The following is a 23,578-nucleotide window of genomic DNA, read 5'->3' on the forward strand; positions in this document are numbered from 1 at the left end:
ACCCTAAACCCTGCCTGGAACATGTCACTGCTGGGACCACTGGAGAGGAGAGCCACTGGCCATCGCTAACCATCAAGGGAACCCGAGACGGCACAGGGGACCTGAGCTAGGCTACCGAATGGAAAGAGATGTCACGGAACAAACGTGGGGCAGGATTACTAATCTGAAAACCCACTGAGTTCAAAGAGTAGGCAGCTTCCAATGTCATTTTCGTGAGGTTGCTTTTATTTGTCCCTCGCTATTGTGGGATGTTTCTGGTGGCTATGGTTTCTCTTGCTTCAATGTTGAGTTTTTGAAATCATTTTCCTACGAATTTGCCTTTAAACCAGGTAGATTCCTAATAAACCTACACAGAATGGTAAATTAGTAGGGAACTTACTTTTGCACTTTGCATTTCTAACCACTTACCCTGCTTTACCCTGCTTTACCATGCCACAGACCTGGCTAAAAACAAACAGTCAAATGAGCGAGGGCAGAAGGGAGTGAAGATTGAAAACCGCAGTGTGAATGGATCTCTGTTCCAAAGAGCGAGGGCAGAACTGAGTGAAGATTGAAAACCGCAGTGTGAATGGATCTCTGTTCCAAAGAGCGAGGGCAGAACTGAGTGAAGGTTGAAGAGACTCTTGTTGCCTAGCAGCAGCTGTTGTTCAGAGACACTCATCATGCACCTCAATTAGGACTGCTACCGACTAATTGTATAAAAGCTCTTTCCTGAAAAACAGAAAGCCTCTAATTAAAGACAATTTAGTTTTTTTTTCTGCCTCTAATTTCCTCCACTGCTGAGTGATTGGTTCTTCCCTCTTGCATCCGGTGCTGGATTACAGGGCTTATCCATGCACTGCACAGTCACAAGCCTTTATATAAGAATGGAAATCAATACTAGCATTGATGACACACAGCAGTCACGGCATGGACTGACTCGGACCCCCACTGTGAGAACTGTCTTCCAAAGCAAGAGCCCAATTACTGTGGATCGGTGGATTGAACTGAACGATAACACACAAAAGGGGAATCGATTGTAGCCAGATTGGGCCAGATTTATCTTCCATCCATACCTACCTTTAACACTCAATCATCAGATATACAGCAGGATTTAAAGAAACATGGTCATTTAGGCTAGCGACTAGAACTCTTCATTGGTGTTAACGGACCTTTGCTCAAAATGTCTCAATGACCAGGATGAAGTGCATTTAGCACCTTTTATTTGTGATCAGAAAAGGATTTAAACTACCCGAATATGGTGCGAGTTATCCCTTATAAAGGTTTATAATGTATTTTTGCACAGTATTTTTTATTAGCAGTAGTGTTTATTAATATGCTTTACCTATTAATATTTGATGACCATGCTTCCACTTTGCTGTACTACACTTTGCTATACTTTAACTATGGGGGAAGTGCTAAGAAGGGCCACTTTGGTTTGAACTGGAAGGCAGTGTTGATGTCAATATCAAATCAATGTTCGCTTGCAATGGGACCTGCTACTGCCCTCCTGCTTCAGGGAATCAGCCCCAGTGAGGTCTCTATTAGTACCTGAGGAAGCACTGATTCAAAGCCTCCTTCCCTTAATGCACTAACGCAAAGCAACAAAAAAAAAGCTCTTATCAGAGCCCTTTACACTAGATCAAAGCACTGCTCTTTCTATTACTGGCATGCGGGTGTGGATCTTTCATTGTGAAGGTGGATTTACTTAGAAAAAAATAAACAGGCTTCTTGTTGCAGCTGGGTACCGTAGAGGCTCTGAAAAACAAGCCCTTATGTTTGGGTAGAGCACAGTAAAAAGCACAAGCATGGCACGGTGTAGTGCAGGGTCGTACAGCAGAGACAAGTGTGGTTAAGAACAGAGAAGAGAGGCAATGAATGAATTGCACTCCCGTTGCAAACTGCAGAATTAACATGTGCTTTTACTTGGGGAATGCCAGTGAAAATGCAGTAGTGCACTGGCAGTTGGACTGGATGTGTAGTTTATTTTTGGCACATGTTTGTCTTTCCTGCTCAAATGTTATCAGTATACAGGAACACCGTTTAATATAATCAGACCTACAGCACAGGAAGTGGTTAAGTACCAGGAAACAGCTGCTTAAGCTTTCTATAGTGTGATACATGAAAGAAGGAGCAAATCCATAATCAAGGGGGGAAAAAATCATGTTAGCAATCCGAGAACAAAAATATCTCCAATGAACTAACGTCTCTAATGGTAATGAACAGGGTTTGAAACGATGGCTCTCCTCACTCTTCATAGTAGGGGTTGATGTCCTGTTTCTGGTTGATCAGACATTCACAGGAAATAGCATTGCTCAACAGGGGAGCACAGGGGACTGGAGATTAAATTGGATGCATTCTTCAAACCAAGACAAGTTTCATTTCACATTCGCTCAGGAATTTGGAGCACCTATGAGATAAACACACTTGGCACAAGTTTTGTGGTCCGGGAAATGATCCAGAGCTTGACGCCAGATCCTTACAGTTTTCGGGGATCGGTTTTGAATGCTATTATATGAGCTCATGAGAATATAATGTTGAAAGATGATTTACTGGTACCCAATGGTGTATTTTTTTGCATTGTAATCACATTGGAACTATTGAGAGTACCATTGACATGCTTTTGCCCTTTTTCATAGCTCGCAGTTGGATACTACAGCCTAGAACTGTAGCGATCCACACTATGAGTGAAGCATTTACTGCTATAGAGAGACGCCAGCTATATCCAGCTCCCTGGAAAAGGACTGCCAGATGTTCTCCCTCATTGTCGTGTCTTTTGTCATTTTTGTTGTCCTTTATTGTACAGCTCCAGGTATTTTGATACTGCAAGGATTATCTATCATTGTTTACTGAAGGCGTGCCAGGGAAGCTGTTCCTCATTGGTCAGTTCCCTAGCTGCCGAGCGACAAAATCGCAAACATAGACACCGATCCTAATTATTTCGCATCGCTAGGATACGTACAGTAAGCACCTACCAACTGAGCACCTCCTATCAGCCATCTATCAAAGTGTATAAGATCCGTTGTCCATTGTGACTGAAACTGGCTTGCACCAGGGAGATGCAGCTTGTATCTATTACCTGTCAGAAATGCAAACTGTACTACGTCCCAATTCTGTTTTTCAAAGGTAAATATTAACACCTTATATGAGGTTACCACGTGCCTGTCCCAAACTGTCCTAGTGTGCATGGAGTCTCTGCACATCTTTGACGAAATCTCTGCGGTGTTGTGTGCGATTGCTCCAAACATCTACAAGATTCCCACTGAGCCAGTACAAAAAGAAGCCAGAGGAGAACGCTGCTTTTCGTCAGAAAGATTGCAGACTCTTTTGATTTGAAACAGCACCCCTGCTTTCAGACAGGACGCTCATTTTTAATTAGTGCCTGGCTGGTGTCGTCAGCTCCTGGCTGTGGCTCTGTAATTGATTCTGCGCTGGAATCATTACAGAGGAACGAAGCAGCTAGACGTCTGTAAACAATCCCCTGGCAGTGCTGTGCTCCCACATCAGGGCCGATCTCACAGAGAGGGGTATCGTGGGAATGTGGAGGTCACTCCGCCACCCACTCTCTCCCTCTCTCTCTGTTGACGATCTTCGGCAGTAATTCGTTTGAAAGGCTTCGTGTTCCCAGTGAATGGGTCATCGCTCCCTGCTTATTTACAGTGTTGGGTGATAATTTTCAAGGTTGTTATGAGCAGGCTGCCTGGGTGAGGCTGTGATTTTTTTTTTCTGTCTGTGTTGCTCTCTTGATCATTTTTTTCCCTGCTGCTGCTTCTGTGAAAGGCAGAATCCTGCGGTTCAGTTTTATTAAGGTGCACGACAGAGCGTGCCAGTCAGATCATTGGAAAGGGGATTCCTTATAAAGTTTATTGTTCATATGAATTGATATCCTCCCTGATGTTCTCTGTAGCCGTCATCTTCCCCATGCCTGAGCATTTGATTCTGTATTTGTTATCAGTGCATTATTACTGGCACGCGAGAAGCTAACTCCTGTTTACTGTACTGCATACAGAAGTTTTAGACAAATGATCTTTCACGTTACAGCGAGACAGCATTTGCAGATCTCTTGGGGGTATAATTCTGGACAATGTGTTGCAAATCCCAGTGCAAACTCAGCTATGCTGGATCAAGGTTATGTTCACACTTGTGCAGTGTACCATCTTAAAAACAAGACAGAAACACAATGAAAGGCAGAACCTGCTTTCTGAGAATTTGCCTTGCTTCACTTTATTAATGACTATTTTAGCAGCATTTCGTTGACCTCGCCGGTGTCCTGTTATGTGTGTTTTGTATGTTTGCTCATTTTCCAGAAACTGCTTGCGCACACCTTCTCAGAAAGTTAAATGTTAAAGGGCATTACGTAGTTACCCTGGTAAATAGTAACCCATGAAGCAACAGCAATAGAAAATGATAGACACGCGACAGGATAGTCAATGCGTGAGGCAACAGCTGAGGTAAGGGTTAGAAATAATAACACAGATTAGAAGCGTGTGATTACATTACAGCAGTGGGGCCCAGTGGCAGGGGTCAGAGGGCATCCAAGACTGGGGAAGGGACCCCCTAAAGGGAGACGCAGCGGGGAGGCGTTGGAACAGAGGAGGAGAAAGAAACATTTTGGAAAAGGTAATGACTGAATTTAAACCTATCCAGCAAATGGAATGACAGGGAGGCGCTGCAGCTCCTAGAATCACGGCAAGCCTCGATTACACAGGTAAGGACTATTCGGGAAACGCAGTTGATATACAACATCCTGACATGGGCTGAGATTGTGCACATGGCTCTGCAATATCTCCTTACACAAACACCATCAAAATGTTTCAAACACATGCTTTATTTCACAAGGGAATGTATGAAATGACGCAAGAGGCGGACAAGATTTCCAGAAACGCTTGTCTCAGTATGAAGTGCTTGTTTGCTTTCAGAACATATTTGCTCAAAGGATTCCCATAACATTGACAGAATGAAGCGAACAACAACTAAGCAAGAGCAGAGCTGCAACACATCTTAATGTTTTGTTTTTATTTTGCTAATTGGTTGTGAACAAAAGTCTTGACCGTATGCATGCGTTTGGGGTCAAGTACAGTCTCTTCATCACTAGTGCTGCTTTGTCATCTTGCGGGTCTAAATATAACATTCCCAGATATCTTGTTTTTGTTTTGCAGTTTGCACAACAGAGAGCAATTATTTTTTTCCCACGTGGAGAAACCAATTGATATTTTATAGGATGTTAATTTCATCCAGGTTTAAACAGAAGCAATCCGGAATGGGAGGTTTACACCGGAATATCTTCCAGGCTGTCCGAGCCAGGAAGGATTGTGGGTGAAGGAATTCATTTGGGAGCAATGCCCCAGTTGATTAATGACACAGGACATGTAAATACTAACAGAACAACAATTCCCAATTACACATGAAAGGAAATTGCAACAGTACAGCCAGCGCAGGACGCAGATACAGTATATTATCTGTTGTAAAAATAACATGGTCTATTTTAATCACACTCTTAACCAAACTATTTCTCAAGCGTTCATCTGTTACAACGGAAAGTCTGTGGTGGATGAGGCTGGAACTTGTGTTGCAAAATCCATACCGATAGAAATGAAAATACAGCAGAAAATATCCCTGTACCTGACTTAATACATAGTGGAAACCCGTCAAAATAATGTATCCATAACATCAAAGGCACTCAATCACAAGCTCTCAGGTAAAGCTATTAAGAAGCAAGGTCAAGCAGACAAACACTTCTGTGTCTAAAGGAATTCTGATATTGAGGAAAGAATTAGCCAAGCTGTGTGTTGACCTGGTGCCTTAATAGTGTATGGATAACAACCAAACCGCCAAATATGAAATCTTTACAGCTTGGGTCCAGATTTTTTGTAATGCTTCAGGTGAATCATTCTTAGTGATTGTTATTGCAATTACTTACACACACACATATATATACTTACATTAATATATATATATACCAGATTTTTCCATTAATCACATTGTCTATTTATCAAGGACAGCTAACAAAGGTCACCTCGCTGACACCTTATTGAGATTGAGAGCTACATAGAGAGAGTTTTAGCAAGACATACTGCGAGCAGATCTGCGCAGCTCTTACCAGCGAATCGGAGACCAGATCGCTGCAAGAATGCCCTGCGTCTCATACAAACAGACTGTCTGACTGTCACCAGACCAGAGGAACCTAGGAGCCTCCCCTTTAACCCATCGACTCCTCTCTCTTGTTTCACACTTCGAAATAAATAAAGCCCCTGCAATGTCTACTGAACAATGGCTGGTGGGGTGTGTGTACTTCCTCTAGTCACCGACCCGCTACCCAGAATGCTCCTGGATCCCTGCTATCCGACTGTCTACAGGACAATGAGGTCTGATGGTGCTGCTGTGTGGAGACCTTGAGTTACTCCCCAGAGCTGAGAAGTGACTTCATTGTGGAAGTGTCAGGGGCCTCACCCTGATGATCGATGCCATTGTTTCATTAAACCCTCTGACATTATTTTTTTCACTTCAGTTAATACAGGGTCTGCTGGTTGTCTCTTATTGGTCTTCTGGCAGCTGAAACTGTGCAAAATGATTTCTGTTAGAATACCCTGTGCACGATGCTTTGGCTTAGCACAGATCTCGAAGACAAAGGCTGTGCTCATAAACTACTTTCAAGATAAAAAGTGCATGAAGCGTGCTGTCTGTTCAGTGACGGGATGACACCTGCTGAATACATGACAATGACGGGATGACACGTGCTGAATACATGACAATGACGGGATGACACGTGCTGAATACATGACAATGACGGGATGACACGTGCTGAATACATGACAATGACGGGATGACACCTGCTGAATACATGACAATGACGGGATGACACGTGCTGAATACATGACAATGACGGGATGACACGTGCTGAATACATGACAATGACGGGGTGACATCTGCTGAATACAGAGTATGAGATTTTCATTCTGTTGCCTCAATTTTGATTTATTATTTCCATTTTCTCCTGATGATCCAAAGTCATCATCTTTGCAGCTCTGATAAAAAGGTTAGAGATGGATGGATGACGAGCAGACAAGATCCCCAGTGGCATGTACATTTTCAACCACTCCTGTAACACTGGAATCCAGCCCCATACGTTGATAAAGGCAAATCGAAACAGCTGGGCTCAAGAATTGCAAAACATACCCCCCACCTTCTCTCCAGATGTGACGCTCTCTCTCTCTCTGCACTACTTGTTTTTCTCTGTGCTAGAAAGCCTTGACAAAACTACTACGACTAACAATAAAGACCACTCGATTCCCAGTCTCTAAAGAGACAAGGGTATCAGTAATAAAATACCAAGGACCCCTGGGGGAGGCATGGCTGTGAGAGGAGTCACTGTGTTTAAAGAGACACATTTGTCTTCATTGGATCTGCATGCCTCCCTAGACGAAAGCTTTTCCTTTAACCCACTAACCCCTCTGTTTTGCATTGCCGTTATAGGTCTCAAATGTGCAGTTTCAAAAGAATCACATGTTACCGGAAACATGTATTCCATCATAAAGAAAAACATCTGGTATTGCATAAAAAAAATAAGTTCTCAGGTTCCAAGCCTAAGAAAATCTGTTACACTTGTACTTCCTGGACCATTTAACCTCAGCATTGCCTTCTGGGCCAAAGCTTGTTCCAGGGTGAAAACACATCAGGCAATAGGGGAATCAGCCCGCTGTTTAATGACAGCTGACATGACTAAGGAAATGTAACGCAATCTGAAAACAGAGACCTGCTTAACCTAGTTTAGCAGATCTCATGTTTAAAACTAAGACACATGTTTACTAGAATGTGTTTCTTTCAAAACTACACAACGTGGTAAGATAATGGAAATTATCTCTTCTATATTCACGGCAGTAATAGAAAACCGGAGGAACTTTTATTTTGACAAAAGCAGTTAAGCATAAAACAAAATAATTCCTTCTCCACGCAGGGTCACATTTTTGAGTAGCTGTGGAAGCTTACAGAAATGTAGTTTCTTATGGCGGGTTTTAATTAGTAGCAAAATGTACTCATGTGTCAAACCCCCTCTCTCGAAAACAAGTTTCTTTCGGACGAGTTCCCCAGAGCCGCTCGGTTTGTGACCGTCTAAACCAGCAGCGGTCACTTCAGGGACCCACCCGCCTGCCGACGGACCCCTCCTTCACCTGCCGTATCCAGGCACAGATTTACCGCGGTCAACGTTTATGACGGTCGACACAGTTTACAACAAAAGTAGTCGGAGGACAGCGTTCTTCTGCAATACAATGCTCTAACCAGCCCACTTTACTGTCAAATACAAACAATGAGGCCACTTCTGCACTCAGCTTACTCTAGCAAGAGTCAGTTCTGTAAGACAGCGACAGTGCCGCAGTGTGTTTAGAAATTCATATTTAAATGGTATTTTGAGGTGTTTTGTTGTGTCCTTAGCTCTAGGGTATATATGATGTTCCATTATGTGCTCTGTCTGATTAAAAGACCAGATATGCAATGATTTGAAGTAGTCAATGCGTGAGGGAAGAAAATCACAAAGGGGTGACACTGATTTAACGGATAAACACACGGAAAAAGATTTCCCCTAACAGAAAGCAAAGCAAAGCATAATCTGACTATTGTACAAAAAAAAAAAAACTTAAAAAATAAACAGCATTAAAAAAAACAAAGAAGAAATCTCAAGCCAAACAGCTGTGAAGCGAGTTTCTTTGCCCCAGTCATTTCACGCCGGATGTCACAATGAGTCCCCCGGCTGAGTCAAACCACAGCCTGACAGTTGTCACCCTGACCACGTGCTCCGGTTAAAGTCCTTCGGCACGGACGCCGTGTCACAAATCTGTATCTTCTACAGTGCTGGGAACTCGGCAGCGAGCTCCTTTCTGAGAAACGATCCTGCTGCACTAATGGAAATGAGACTCGGGCTGCACAGCACGCTCTCCCGCTCCAGGTTTAACATTGATCAGCCCCAGCGTACAGGTAACAAGCTCAGGTGTGTCTGACTGTTAAACGCATAGTAAAACCAGGAATGGATCAAACTGCTATGCAATGGGACTCTTTATTCCCCGATGCAGTAAATCCGAGTGAAAAAGGATCCATCGAAGGTAATCAATCCACACAAACCCAAGCAGCTGTTTCTTCACTTGTTTCACTTAGAATGGTAAATTAGCCCGGTCAACACCAATGATCCGAATAATCGAGTAACGGTTTCGAGCAGCACTAACAAAGCCTTCCGTTGTACGTTAGCCAACAACAGCTATATGCCTATCTATAATATTGACTATATCTGACCCTTGCATTCCTCCCATAGCTCCGCATGTGCTAGTACTGTGCCTGCATTGCGAATACACCTACATGGCAGAGCGGGTTTACGGAATTATTGCACTGGCAATCACACCTTTACCTGCCAGCTGACTATCCATGCTGCAGGGACCCGGCTTTGAACCTGTCAGCGGCTCTCCTAACACCACACTGCCGCTGGGGAGTCGGGACGCTCTACAGTGGCGTGGCCTTACTGTACAGCAGGCAGAATTGTACAATTGTAACAAACAGGACATCTTTAACTCAGCTCAAAATGTTTTTTCTTAGAACCGCCGTGCCCATCTCCAGTTCTCATATATATATATATATATATATATATATATATATATATATATATATATATATATATATATATATATATATATATATATATATATAATTATAATTCAATCATGGGATTTTACGCGTTTAATTCCTCGTTTTTCAGTAATGTCTAATAACAACAAAGTGTTTAAATTTGGCCACAATATGTTTTAATTAACCAGCCATAATCAGTATTGGTCCGAGGTAATTAATGATCGTTGATAGGTTAATCTGCTTTAACTGAACAAAGGCTAACAGTTAACGAATCTGATCAGGGCTTAACCTGTGGTACAGTGCTATACAAATAAACTGCAGCTGCAACGCGGGTCGGATTACAGGGTCTACAATGTTCTGGTCCAGTTTTTGACAGGGGAGTCGATCCTTCTATTTGAATAAACTAACCGATTATTATTATTATTATTATTATTATTATTATTATTATTATTTTTATTATTATTAGCGGCAGACATTACAAACCTTTTTATTGTTCTTCATTCTGATGCGGTTTTGTCTGCGCCCGTTAGTTACCGATTCTAATGTATATGGCTTTGCTTTAAAGAAACACAGCAAGCCAACGCACGCTTGCTTTGACAACGCAGTACAGTACAGCGATTTACCATCTCCATATACAGCACTAATAACTGCACTGATCCACCATTGAACAACATATAAATACAACTTAGAAATCTGGGTCATGGATTGCATTAACTGTGGTTCATCTTTATTTATTTTTTTCTACAGCAGCATTGCAAAGTGGGGCTGTGTTTGTATTTTATTGATCGGTTGGGTCTAATGATAGCATTTTAAGTAGATGGTTACTACCCGAGAGAGAATGGTGTTCTGGGGCTTGAGAGTAATTGAATGCTCAGCGAGTCCCCTGTCCTCCTGCTGATCTGTGACCCCGAGTCGTGGGCACTCTGTTATTAACACTGAGGCCGAGCCGAACCCGGCAGAGTGGATCGGACCCTTGTGACATCAGCAGGGATGGAACTCTGAGCCAAGCCACTGCGCCGGCGCTTCAGTGAAAGAGTTGCGGTTGCAACGCTGTTCAGACACTGGCTTTAATTGAAGTGAGGGATCGTGAAAGCGGAAACAAAACGCAGTCACCTGCCTCAATTAACACTGTAGCGGAGCTCAATCCAGCCCATTTGCTCGCATTGCACTGGAGGAAGTAGGTAACACAATGCAAACGGTCTCGTGGCTTTTTTATTGTTATTATTATTATTATTGCAACGTTTCAGATTTTTTTGCTTTAAAAGTGAAAAGCGGCTCGCAGTAATAACACTGCTTTCCTGTTACACTTTCCAGATGTTAAACCGCGCAGCCTCAATTACTGGACAGCTACGTATATAATTGGACTCTGCAAAGTGAATGCTTCTTGAAGAAGATTCGTGTACCAATGCATGCGTTGTGCTCAAACCATAACGGATTGTGCGTTTATAAAAACCGCTCATGAATACACGTAGGTATCGGATTACAACAACACTACAAGAACAGCGAACATTGCTTGCAAATCCGCTTCTCTCGTCACTTTTGGCGATAAACACAATTGCACCAGGCTGCTTTTGATTTTATCATTCATTCACCAATGTATGCAGTCTGCAAAGAGGAAAGGCAAGGCAGTTCTCAAATTGTTTAGCAGGTTCGATGGAAATTGACTCTGACTGAGCAACCATTCAAAGCATATCGCAGCATTCTGCATTCATTTAACGAAGAAAACGCATTGGAGGGATTGTTTTTGTTCGTGTGCATTGTTAACCTCCGCTACAGCTAAAGCAAAGGCTGCCTGTTGCAATTGTTCGTTTTTGTGTCCGTTTGATGTCTTCTTTTAAAACTCATTCACATTAAGCTCGATCGACCCTCCATTCACCACTGGCTCTTGCCACAGCGCATTACCCGCTTTTCAGCTGCGCGCAGTATGCCAGAATGGTTCGCTGCTGCCTGCATTCTGATCCTAGTCGTCTTGCTCTGGTCGGTGAAGCGGTGCTTTGGATTCAGAACGCCGACTCTGGCGCTGCTTAGCGGGTTTGGATTCCGCGCCGCTAGCCGCCAGATGAGCGACCCCGACAGACGCGGTTCGCAACCTGCCTCAGCTGCAGGAGCAGGGGAGCCGGTGTCGCTGATCTGCAAGCCATCGACTCTGGCAAACTACCTCCTCAGGCACTGCGCCACCTTTAGCAATTTTACAACAGGGCTGACTTGGAGCTGGAGAAGGAACCCGTTCCTGCAGACCGTTTTCAATGCGTGCTGGCCCGTGGAGAGAAGAGTCCATTTCATTCGGGATTACCTCCAGATGAGCGACGACGGGCTGGTTGCGCTGGACTGGGCTGTAGCAGCATCAGCGTTTCATAAAAGGAGACGCGCGTCCAGTAACTCCACTAATCCCGTTCTGCTTATCATTCCCAATTCATTTGGGAAAATCACCAGGAATGTCCTCAAGGTAAGTTGACTCTTTTCATGTAACTTTTTTTTTTTGTCACGGTAATCCGCATAATTGATGGGAAACACCTTGTTGACAGTCCAGTTGGTTTACATTCTTCAAATGTGCGTGTACATGCTACTACAGCCAGCCAGATTGGTGTCCGCTTCCTAATTCCAATGAACGAATTGAAATTGCTATTTGAGACCCGATAATCGTTGTGATTTGTTCGACTGCTTTCATTTGAAGCCCATTTTAATTGACAAACATTGACTTCAATTTAAGTAATTTGTTGCCACTGTGAGAAGCTTGTTCTTAACAGAATGGAATCGACACACTTCAACTCTGTTGTAGCACAATTAAAATAAACATATTTTTCAGATTTCTGTTTTTGTGATAGAATTTTATAGGGAAAACCCAACAGCTGATTTATTTATGTATTATTGTTATTTTTAATTTACAGGCCCTGTGCCTTTAAGACCTCTATCTTTTGTTTCTTAGCAAGGTACATATTTATAGTGTGCTCAGCCCGACCTGACAACAGCAAGGCCAACACCTTGTTGCCATGGCACCTTTGACTTGTGCCTAGTGGATCAATACACAGGAGCGTAAATACTGGCAATGAGCAAAAACACATAAATAAATAAACCCCGAATTGTCGCGCATTGAACCCCATCCGCATACAACCACGTAAATGTTGCTTCGCTTTAACCTCATGCTCGGATGAAGGTAGAAGGTTTCCGCCTCCTTACCCCCTCTCTGCTCAAACTCCAGCAACATTTTTACGAGATTAAGCAACGTTTTTCTGTAGCGTGTTTATGTAGAACTGGCTGTGCTATATACTTGATCGTAAATAACACATACCGGTATGCAGTATTTATATACTGGAGTGTTACTTTAAATATGTGGTTAAAACCAAGCCTGTTTTTTTTTCTTGTTTTTGTCTTAGTCTGATTAGATTGCAAAAATCTATTTATTCCTGATAATCTCCTTTCACGGTATTATATCACATTCCAGTGCATTCCCCTGAATTATGGTATTATTTACAGCACTATAATAGCAACTGGGAGTTGTTCTTTTGTGCATTGAGTCATGATTCTATAAAACTGAGCTGTTCTTAAATGATTAATGCAGCTGTGGCTGGTATAAATTCATTCACTGGCTACCCTTTGTAGGTTTTGCCTTTAGAAGGATCATTAATGATCACTTTGTTTATCTCAAGACACAAGTAGCCAATCACCATGCATAGTGTATTTGGTATATTTCTATTGGGAGCTCTGAATCTGCTCTGAATTCACTTATTGTTGAAGCACGTTTCCTAAGCAATTGATGTACCTGCTTGAAGAGATCTGTACGCAAATAGAGGGGAAACAGTTTACCTTAACCCTTCGCATCAGGCACATTATTCCATTCCTTGGTCTCTTTGGAAATGTGTGCGTGTTGTCAGAAGGGCAGATGTTTGTTGCTTTTCAGATAGACTGTAGCATAACCAGAGAGCTTGCTCTCATTTAAAGACTCTCAGCCTTGCTTCTTGTCTCTGCTGGATCGTGTGCAGCACACCCACAGGCTCGTCCACAGGAAAGAAAGACAACTTCTGCGGTCGCAGCTCTGCATGTTGCTCACCTCACAAGGCTGGGGTGGGTCACAGTGCAGCTCAGAGCTGCTATTGAAAAGCGCTCCCCTGCAAAATGATTAGTTAACCTACAGCCACAGAAGTAAGAACGTCATTGAAATCTGCTAGTGAGTAGTTGTTTTGCAATGACAGCCAGTGCCTCTGCCTTTCATTGTTTGAAAATAAACACATCATTTACTGAAGAGATTCAGTTCCTCCTGTGAATCTGATCTCCACGCTGTGGACCATGTCTAGTCATTCTGAAGCTTTTACCGTCCCCTTATTCTCTAATATGCATTTGGCTAAAACTATGTAAAAACAACAACAAAAACCACACACACACAGATGCTTGTTCCATGCAGATCGGTGTTCTATCCCCACTGTTGCAGTGCTGTATGTGTCAAGGCTGGGTTGCAGTTCTGAAGGACAGGATGATTACAGCTGGAGACCTTTGTCTCGCTGATAAATCGATATGCAGTGGCATTGTATCCTTTGAGACTTGCATTCTCTTCTTGATCTGCACAGGCTGTGGAAACAAAGAAGCCACATAATTGGCTGTTTCTTCAAGCGATGGCCCTCTCACCATAACTCACAGTGACGGCGGCGCGTCTTTCACAGCCTTACCCTTGACAAACCGAGCCATAAAATAACCATGATGGTCACACGTGCGCACACAGAGCCCATAAATCTTCATCTCTCCCTGAGCAGCGGGGTGACTGAGATCAGGAAATGTTTATCCATCCTGTTCTGTGCACCCTGATCTGCACACTGGGGGAGCCCCCCAGGTCCCTAGATTCACCAGATCCCTATGGAATATTCCTTGTGGAATGGGAAAGGGTTACATGAGATTGTTAACCGTTGAAATCCCAGTTTTGAAGGAAACGTTATTTCGCAGCAGCCTGTTTTATTGCTGCTGTAATTTGACTCTGTGACTACATTCACTTCTCTGGGCATGTGGGGTCCTAATTCCTGCTGCACAGGAAGTTAATCTATAGTATGGTGACAGGATATATTGTCCTCCAACAGGTGAAAATAAAGTCTGAAAAGCTCCAGAGGTAAGGAAATTAAATTAAGCCTTTTTTTGGGTTCTTGGGCAACTGTGCAGCACATCCCTTTTTAAGTTATGGTGAAATTACATTTCGCTTCCTAAATAAATGACTAGCCTGGTTTGTAAAACTCAACAGTTTGCTGCTGTGGATTTCGAACAGAGTTGCAGTTTTGCACCTACGTGGGGAATGTGTGGGTGTCTGTGCTGAAGTGCTGTGCCTTTGCTTTCCACGCCTCTCTGAGAGCACTGCCACGCAGGGGTCTCCAGCTGGCACAGGCGGAGAGGAGCCAGGGTTTAGGAATTCCACACCGTCCCACCACAATGCTCATGCGCATGTAAAGTCGTGGTCTAGATTTTTTCGACTAATCTGTACAAATAACACAGACACCAAAGTCGAAGTGAAATGTGGGCCGTTTGCTATTTAAACCAAAGGCAAAATGGGAGGCGCACACCGTTTCTCCGCTGGCCTGGGAGCAGAAGCAAACATTCAGCATGAAGTTCATTAATTCGTTGTTTAATGAGTTTCTGTGATAACGCGCTGCCGATAAAGACAGTTAAACAGTAAAGGTCAAAGCGTTTCAGGGAAACGCAGCGACGGCAGGCTCTCTAATCCCCTCGCGGCTGTAGGCTACAGAAGAGGAGGAGGAGGGAGAGTGTGTTTGTTTAGCTAGTTCATTCGAGAGATAGATGCTTTATTATTTGCACGAGACACTAAGGCACTCGGAGAGGCATTCCAGATGCCAGAGTTGTGTTATGAAGCTTTACGTGAGGGAGCTGATGAGTTATTATACCTACAGCGCCACTGCTCGTTTTACCTTCAAGTAACACAATCCAAATTGCAATCAGCAGAATTCTGTTAAAACAAGCTTTTCACAGTGGCAAGGACTTACTTCAATTGGATTCAAATGAAAGCAGTTGAACAATCGCAACAATGATGTCTCTAAAATATGGATTGCAATTCCTTTGATGAAACTGGAATTGACACCAGCCCTGGGTACATCCACACACACATTGTGACTTGTCCACCCACATAGACTGCTGAATTATGTGTGGAGGCACCACACTCTAGAGCAGTTCAGTGTTCCCTCGTCATCTTGAGACTTCTGCTTGCTTTTCCCTGCATGCTGCTCTGGTCTCTGCTGATTGCTTTTCCCTGCATGCTGCTCTGGTCTCTGCTGATTGCTTTTCCCTGCATGCTGCTCTGGTCCCTGCTGATTGCTTTTCCCTGCATGCTGCTCTGGTCCCTGCTGATTGCTTTTCCCTGCATGCTGCTCTGGTCCCTGCTGATTGCTTTTCCCTGCATGCTGCTCTGGTCCCTGCTGATTGCTTTTCCCTGCATGCTGCTCTGGTCTGATTGCTTTTCCCTGCCTGCTGCTCTGGTCCCTGCTGATTGCTTTTCCCTGCATGCTGCTCTGGTCCCTGCTGATTGCTTTTCCCTGCATGCTGCTCTGGGTCCCTGCTGATTGCTTTTCCCTGCATGCTGCTCTGGTCCCTGCTGATTGCTTTTCCCTGCATGCTGCTCTGGTCCCTGCTTTTCCCTGCATGCTGCTCTGGTGCTGATTGCTTTTCCCTGCATGCTGCTCTGGTCCCTGCTGATTGCTTTTCCCTGCATGCTGCTCTGGTCTGGTTGCTTTTCCCTGCTGCTGCTGATTGCTTTTCCCTGCATGCTGCTCTGGTCCCTGCTGATTGCTTTTCCCTGCATGCTGCTCTGGTCCCTGCTGATTGCTTTTCCCTGCATGCTGCTCTGGTCCCTGCTGATTGCTTTTCCCTGCATGCTGCTCTGGTCCCTGCTGATTGCTTTTCCCTGTATGCTGATCTGCTCTCTCTCTGTCTCCCTGCTCTCACAGCTGTGTGAGGCTGCTCTGAATCACGGCTACCTCCCTGTGGTGTTTAACCGGCGCAGTCACAATGGCAGTCCTCTCAGCACAGCGAAGCTGCAGCAGTTTGGGGACCCGGCGGACCTGCGGGAGGCCGTGCGTTACATCCGGTACCGGCAGCCGTCGGGACGCCTGTACGCGGTGAGCGAGAGCACCGGCTCGGGCCTGCTGCTCTCCTACCTGGGAGAATGCGGCTCCTCCAGCTACGTGACTGCCGCCGCCTGCCTGTCGCCCATCTTCCGCTGCCAGGACTGGTTCGAGACGGGCGCCCCCTGGCCGTACCGCTGGGCTCTGCTGCTCTACCAGAAGATCTGCCTCAGCAGGTGGGGGTGGGGCTGTGCACGTGGGTCGGAGGTGGGGTGGGCGGGGGGCCCCAGCCCCCACGGGGGTGAGGGGGTATTTCCAGATTTACAAGGGCGTCTGGGAAAACTATATAAAAGGATGATTGCAATGTACATATCACACAATGCAAACATGCATGGTGCAGACTTAATCAGCAGAGATCAAAGACCAGAATAAGCTATTTGTTAACGTGGACTGAAGGAGAAGCATTGGCAGAGCCTCCCCTACAAAACTTGCAGAAGCCTGCAATCCAAACATGAACCTGGGCCGCTTTCCCAAGCTCGGACACCGTGACTTTCGAATGTGCCTAATTATGTTTGTTGAGTCCTAACGAGACCAAGAGATTTTTCGACTGTAAGCAGTTTTACAAACAAACTAAATAAAACTCACTCCCAGCCAGAGCTGACTCTCCCTGACAGTCTGTGGAGCAGTGCTTCAGGAGGGCACAACATACACAGAGAGACCCCCACCTCCTAAAACCCTGAACGAGGTGTGAACAGTGTTGCTGGAAACATGCACTGTTTATGACTCATTTCAATGGCATGTAGATAGGGGTTCAGTGTTAAGTACATTTTAAAATTATAATTATTGGTATTAACCACTTGACTGCCACTGAAGCAATGCAAAAATATGATGAAAAGTGGTCCTGGGGTAATGAGCTGGATTAAACCCATATGAAAGTGAATAGCATGCTGTGTTTTAATCTGTGCTTGTCTTGCGGGGTTTGTCTGCAGGTACAAGACTGCGCTTGGCGAGACCCTGCACACAGACACGCTATTCTCTAGCTCCTCTCTGCAGGGGCTGGAGGAGGCCTTGTTCTGCCAGGGTGGCCAGAAGGGGGCAGTGGTGAGCGGCGGCAGCTGGGATTCTTACTGGGAGCGGAACGACCCCCTGCGGGACGTGGATGAGGTGGCGATCCCGGTGCTGTGCCTGTGCAGTCAGGACGACCCGGTCCGGGGCGACCCCCGCACCACCCTGCCCTTCGAACTCTTCGAGTCAAACCCGCACTTCTTCCTGCTGCTCACCGGGCAGGGCGGGCACTGCGGCTTTGCCACGGTGGGCAATCGAGCCGGCGGCGCAGACGGCGCCCCCTTGTGGAGCCACCAGGCGCTGCTGGAGTTCTTCCAGGCCACCTCTGAGTTTTTCGCGGCCGAGGAACGGACCAAACTGGCAGCCCGCCGCCGGGGGTTAGGGGGCGGCACGAACATCAAAGCCTTCCGGGGCCGTCGAGTCAGCATCTGCAAGAGAGAGCCGGTCTGCTCACACAACATCCCCGACATCTATAACTGGCAGAGGTCCTACACCAGGTGACAGCTGCTTGCCAGTGGGACGCTCGGAGGGACAGTGGAGGAAAGCACAGTGCAGGGTATGGCACGGACATTGCAGAACAGGGGGGTGGGGTAGGGGATTAGGGCAGGAGGGTGAATCCTTGGACCGGGGCACACTAGTCCACGCCCCTCATCATGAGATTGGGATGCAAGTGGCTTTGTAGCAGAGCAGTCTGCCCGAAGCTGTTTGTACTGTAAACTGCAGTGACGTGCTGCAGAAAATGAATCGCCTCTATTTTCTGAATTACACGATTGAACTTTTTCTTTGAGGTTATGGTCCTGTTAGTCAGTTTTAAATTGGTTTAGAATGAAAGCGGCTGAACAGCTGTAACTCTAAAATATCAATTTCGGTTCCCGTTCCTAACGAAGGAATCGGAATTGATTTTAAAATGGACTCGACCTGACCCTGCTCTTCACAGGACTGCAGCGTGTTTGGAAACGGGGCCCTGATGATTTTGTGTTTGAGTGCTTGCAAAGCGAAAGTCAAATCTGAGGGCTGTGCAACCTAAAAGTAAATGCTGAGATAACTGCAGAGCACAGCGAGTGTGGAAGGAGGTTTGCACTTGCCTCATGCTGAGGAGATGTGTGTTTTGGTGAGCTGTCAGAGGCCGCTTAGTGGGTCAGCCTGTATTAAACGTACCTGTTTTTGTGAATATGTTTTTTGCACCTTTGTGCAGTCACAATGTTTTCTTTTGTCTATCTAAATAAAATAAATATAATTATGTAGAATGCATTTTGGAGTGATAAATTACCCCACCCCAGTGTGCGCACGCACACACACACACACACACAGAATCTTACCATGTCCTGTTTAACTTTCTGTACAGACTCACGGTCCAGTTCATTAATTCAATACAGCAATATTAAACATTATTCAGTCTAAATTAAATAGATTTGGCCACACAGGCGCATTATTCCTGGCTGTGATGCTGATCGGGTCCAAAGTGGTCTTCAAGTATCCCCACCGGTCCAGGGTTTTGCTGAAACCAGTTTATAACTGTTGTCCATTTGAATTGCAGTCTGACAATGAGAATAGATTCTAGAGCCCTCGCTGCAACTACACTGTAGCCATAGATTCTAGAGCCTTCATTGTAGCTATAGATTCTAGAGCCCTCACTGTAACTACACTGTAGCTATAGATTCTAGAGCCTTCATTGTAACTATAGATTCTAGAGCCCTCATTGTAGCTACACTGTAGCTATAGATTCTAGAGCCTTCATTGTAGCTATAGATTCTAGAGCCCTCATTGTAGCTACACTGTAGCTATAGATTCTAGAGCCTTCATTGTAGCTATAGATTCTAGAGCCTTCATTGTAGCTATAGATTCTAGAGCCCTCACTGTAGCTATAGATTCTAGAGCCCTCACTGTAACTACACTGTAGCTTAAAGTCTCAGAGCCTGCCTGTAAGTTTCAGTTTGATGTGCGCTAGGAAACAATGCATGTTTAAAACAGATATTTAGTTAGTGATAGCAGAGCTCATAGATGCGCGTCTTGGTCGCTGCTGGCTCTGTCTGCAGGTGCACAGGAAAGCAAAGCGGATGTGCTAATTTAGGTCTGGCGTGCAGCACGCGCGTTCTGAAACGAGCCGAGCAGGTTGCAAAAATCTCCCTGCAAACCAGGCTGTGGAAGTTCCCATGCCCGCAGCGAGGAGGTGGCGGTATATAACTTGCTTTTTTAAAATGTCTGGGTCACTCCTAGTTGAAGTGAAGCAGAGGGAGGGCGTCAAAGTATTCTTTCGCAGTAAAGGTAATTATTAAGAAATGAATACCTGGTAATCAAATACACAGTACGTTTTTTTTAAACCCTCTTAATATGCAAGCCAATCTGTTGGTCTTTCGGTTTGAATCGTTGCATCGCGGTGAAAGAGCTGGTACAACCTTTGGATATTTTCAGGAGGGATTTGATGAATGATTCATGACTGGGCTCGGGTTGCACAGGTTTGAGTAAACACCGGCCAACGTGTTTCCCACTGCGTCTCTGAAGAGACGTGCGGTTTTACACAAGCACGCAGTCTCCTGAAAGGCCAGACTGAACTGCTCCCTCACCCCCTAATGTGGCTTTCTACACAGGGTCCTGAAGCCGAGGACAGGGGGTGTAGCAGTGAGGAGGGGGGAGTCATTCTGCAGTTTGCTTATACTGTACTATGTACCTACTGATAAAAACAGTACAGAAAAACAGAATATGCAAATGAATATATAACAAATAACTTATTGCTAATTATTTCCTGTACAGGACTGTCCACTTTGAACGCACCCGGAATTGCTCTGCATAATGTATCTGATACGACATGCCTGGATGCGCTGCGGGACTGGATTCCTTCTCTTCTTGTACTACCCTCAGGGAACACGAAGTGCGTGAAAGAGGCGTGAGCTCCGTGAATTAGGAGCTGGATTGTTTTTCAAAGAGGCACAAAGATAACCCAGAACGTCACTAAGTGGTTCTGGAGAGGAAGTGGTTTCTGACGCGAGAAGCCTCTGTCAGCTGCTGCTTGGTTTGTATCACAGCCATTCAATTCTCACACACCACTGACCGCAGTTTGCAACTTGAGAAGCGTTGTGTAGACATCGCTCCTGTTAGCAGTCACACCCAGGGGATGCCTCGCTGTGCTTTGTTGCTATAACCTAGCAGCCTGTGTCGTGTTAACCGGTAAAACCCCACTGTGCAACCACAGCCTGAGTCAGTAATTCTGCACAGGATTACAACCGGGAGTTCGGTCTTCGCGGGGTGGTCGTGCATGAACTACCACAGGGTATATCTGCAGAAACAGAATGCCTATTCTTCCTGTGCCAAGTAAACGGTAATACCGTGCCATCTTGTGGACATAATTAATATTGCTGTAAAGTTAAAAAAAGAAGCTGATTTTGTAAATCCAGTAGGCACATCATACGAAGTATGGAGGATATTTGATGCCAAAATGAAAAATAAATAAATACATGACTAAATAAATAAGTAAATGAATAAATTAATACAGGAATAAATTAATACATGTCAAAATAGATGTTAATGAATAAATTAATACACGAATAAATTAATACATGTCAAAATAAATAAGTAAATGAATAAATAAAGACTCATAAATTAATAAATATGCAGATATGTATGGATGTATTCATTTATGGATGTATTTCGATATTTATTTATTAATGAATTAATATCCTCCACAGTGAGACTCTGCGCCTCTGATCTACATGGTATACCCGTATCAACTCAATAAGAGGCACAACGAAGAACTGACCAAAAAAAGTGTCTATTTGTTTTCCCCAAAGATCTCATTTCTTGGCTCTGTCTCCGAGTGAGTTTGACACAGGGTGTCCTGTCACAGTCCTGCAGGACCGTTCCCCTCCAGGTTTAACAGGCTGAGACAATGAACTGCTTGAAATCTCAGGTCAGCGCCGATGCTTTACATGGGCGTGTTAGTAAAACCCAGCAAAACTTCCCTTCCCAGGTCTGGCTGCCAGCCCAGTCTCTAATCACGAACCCCGGCTTGTTGCCACGGAGACGGCCTCCCCTCCGGAGACGATTCTCCACGCTGTCACAAGGGGGCACTAGAGCCGAGCAGGTGTGACAAGGCAGTCAGACAGACTGGGTGACTCAAGGCTGTTCTTTTGGCTCGGATACTCAGATTATCTTTAGGGCGACATGTCTTTTTAAAGCCGGAACATGGGACCAAAGGTCTATCTTTAGCGTGCTTTATAAAGGTTATGCAGCTATTTATACAGGGCGATGGCCCAGTTTAGATAAAAAGCGATTAATGTGCATTCAAACCAATTAGGGGGCAGGTGGATTCATAATGAACCGCATTATGAAAGGGAATATTGAATAATGGTTTTGCGGCATTGAGTTACAGGATAAGAATCTCACCTAGAGTTCTGTGACATTATAAGTAGAGCATTCAAGGTGTATACGTGTAATGCGCTCTTCAGTAGAATTGCAAGAGACGGGCAAAAGAATGGGACGAATTATAGAACTGAAGCGCATTCAGCTAACCGCTGCTGGTCTTATATACGCCAATGTCGCTCATCCTGCTGAGCCGCGTTGGGTAGAGTTTCCCAGTGACTTTGTTTCCTAGCAGTTCCTAACCCCCACGTTTGCAGACTTATTCAGGATATACGGTCGACTCTGTATCGCCTTCATTTTCTGAAAATTTAAAACGGTTTGCGTGAACTCTTGTCTGAGATCGAGGAGTTGCCCTGTCTAAACGTGTATGCATTATAAAGTAAATTCACAGTTGAGAAACTTAACGTGGTACAATTGGACCTTACACAGTGGCTGGAGGGCCTGTCACAGCAAGCGGGTGTGACTGAATAAGGATAGCAGTGACAGCGCGACAATGATTAAGTGGCGTTTTATACAGTGCAATATATATAATATCAATGAATAACAGGGAACATCCTTATTTGGTCACACTCGTTAGCGCTGACAGTGGTGAACTATAAACAGTGGATTTCAATGAGAATGTATTTAACCAGCAACAAGCGGTTACTGTCGGCGGTACTTGGTGGAATTTGAAATAGGGAAATTAAAATATCTGCAAATCTGTGAGGGTGAATTCCTGGTTTTTGGAATGACGTACCTTTCCAGTCTATCTTTGTATAATTCGAGTCGCCTTCCCTCCGGCATTAATTACACAGGTGCAGTTCCGTTCAAGCTCAGTGCGGCGAGACGGGCTGGACGGGAGACGGAAGCGGCTGGTGTAAGATCAAGAGACTGGGATCATTTTAACCCTGCTGCTGACGCTGAACCTCGAGAGAATCAGCTGTTTCTGACTCCAACAACACAAGCCAGAGTTTTTTGTTTTGTTTTGTTTTTGGTGATACCACTCCGGGCTAGGCGCCTGAAGTGTGTTCCTGCTGACATTGCCAGGGCCAGAGTCGTGGGACTTTGTTTAGTCAGCGGCTCTGTTTGAATTAAAGTTTTGATTGCTGTTGAAAGGGCACACGTTTTCTAATTTCCAGCAGCCCCAGCACACTGTCCCGATTGTTCTCAATGGAGAGGACTAGCTGGGAGGTTCAACCCAGGCAGGCAGGCATGTGCGCTGCAGTGTGAAATCCAACCCCCTGCCCCTGGCTTTGAGAGCTTCCCATCTGAGTTTTCCACAAGTGGGTCGCTGTTAGAGTCATCTCAAACCCATCCTGAGAAATATACTCAAGATATGAGATGAGTTCTACTTTCATAGCCTCTGTTATAAAACTTTTCGTGTGCCCAGGACTGTCACCAAATCTTCCCCTTCTAGATCAGCCATAAGAAATCACAGATTAGGATTTGGCAGAATTAAACTGCATCCTGGCCCGGTGTACAGATCCACAGGAAATACTCAAGGTTAAAAAACAACACCATCACACTATGCTTAATAGCAG

General features: G+C 44.8%; 2 protein-coding genes across 3 annotated transcripts in view; one reads left to right on the plus strand and one right to left on the minus strand.

Annotated features, from left to right (window-relative positions):
* The window catches only part of cunh17orf97 (chromosome unknown C17orf97 homolog), a 40,586-nt gene that overhangs the window by 13,598 nt on the left and 3,410 nt on the right, over positions 1–23,578 (minus strand). The window contains exon 1 of one of the 2 annotated variants that reach the window (XM_041241254.1): positions 22,795–22,870. The exons of the other annotated variant lie outside the window; for it this stretch is intronic. Coding sequence (XP_041097188.1) covers positions 22,795–22,841 — 47 coding nt within the window. The 5' untranslated portion in view covers positions 22,842–22,870. Of the gene's footprint in view, positions 1–22,794; positions 22,871–23,578 lie in introns of those variants that run through there. 2 annotated transcript variants of the gene reach the window in all.
* On the plus strand, positions 9,798–20,181 carry abhd15a (abhydrolase domain containing 15a). Its single transcript, XM_041241251.1, has 4 exons — positions 9,798–10,765; positions 10,903–12,034; positions 16,521–16,873; positions 17,627–20,181. Exons 2-4 carry the CDS (start codon positions 11,513–11,515, stop codon positions 18,201–18,203), a joined length of 1,452 nt encoding a protein of 483 aa, XP_041097185.1. The 5' UTR covers positions 9,798–10,765; positions 10,903–11,512; the 3' UTR covers positions 18,204–20,181.

Source organism: Polyodon spathula, unplaced genomic scaffold (genome assembly GCF_017654505.1).
Source record: "Polyodon spathula isolate WHYD16114869_AA unplaced genomic scaffold, ASM1765450v1 scaffolds_764, whole genome shotgun sequence".
Lineage (NCBI taxonomy): Eukaryota > Metazoa > Chordata > Actinopteri > Acipenseriformes > Polyodontidae > Polyodon > Polyodon spathula.

Coding starts and splice junctions, on each gene's coding strand:
- abhd15a (XM_041241251.1), top strand. CDS start 11,513: ATGCCAGAATGGTTCGCTGCTGCCTGCATTCTGATCCTAGTCGTCTTG. Junction 12,035..16,520: donor TCACCAGGAATGTCCTCAAG/GTAAGTTGACTC, acceptor CTGCTCTCACAG/CTGTGTGAGGCTGCTCTGAA. Junction 16,874..17,626: donor CAGAAGATCTGCCTCAGCAG/GTGGGGGTGGGG, acceptor GTTTGTCTGCAG/GTACAAGACTGCGCTTGGCG.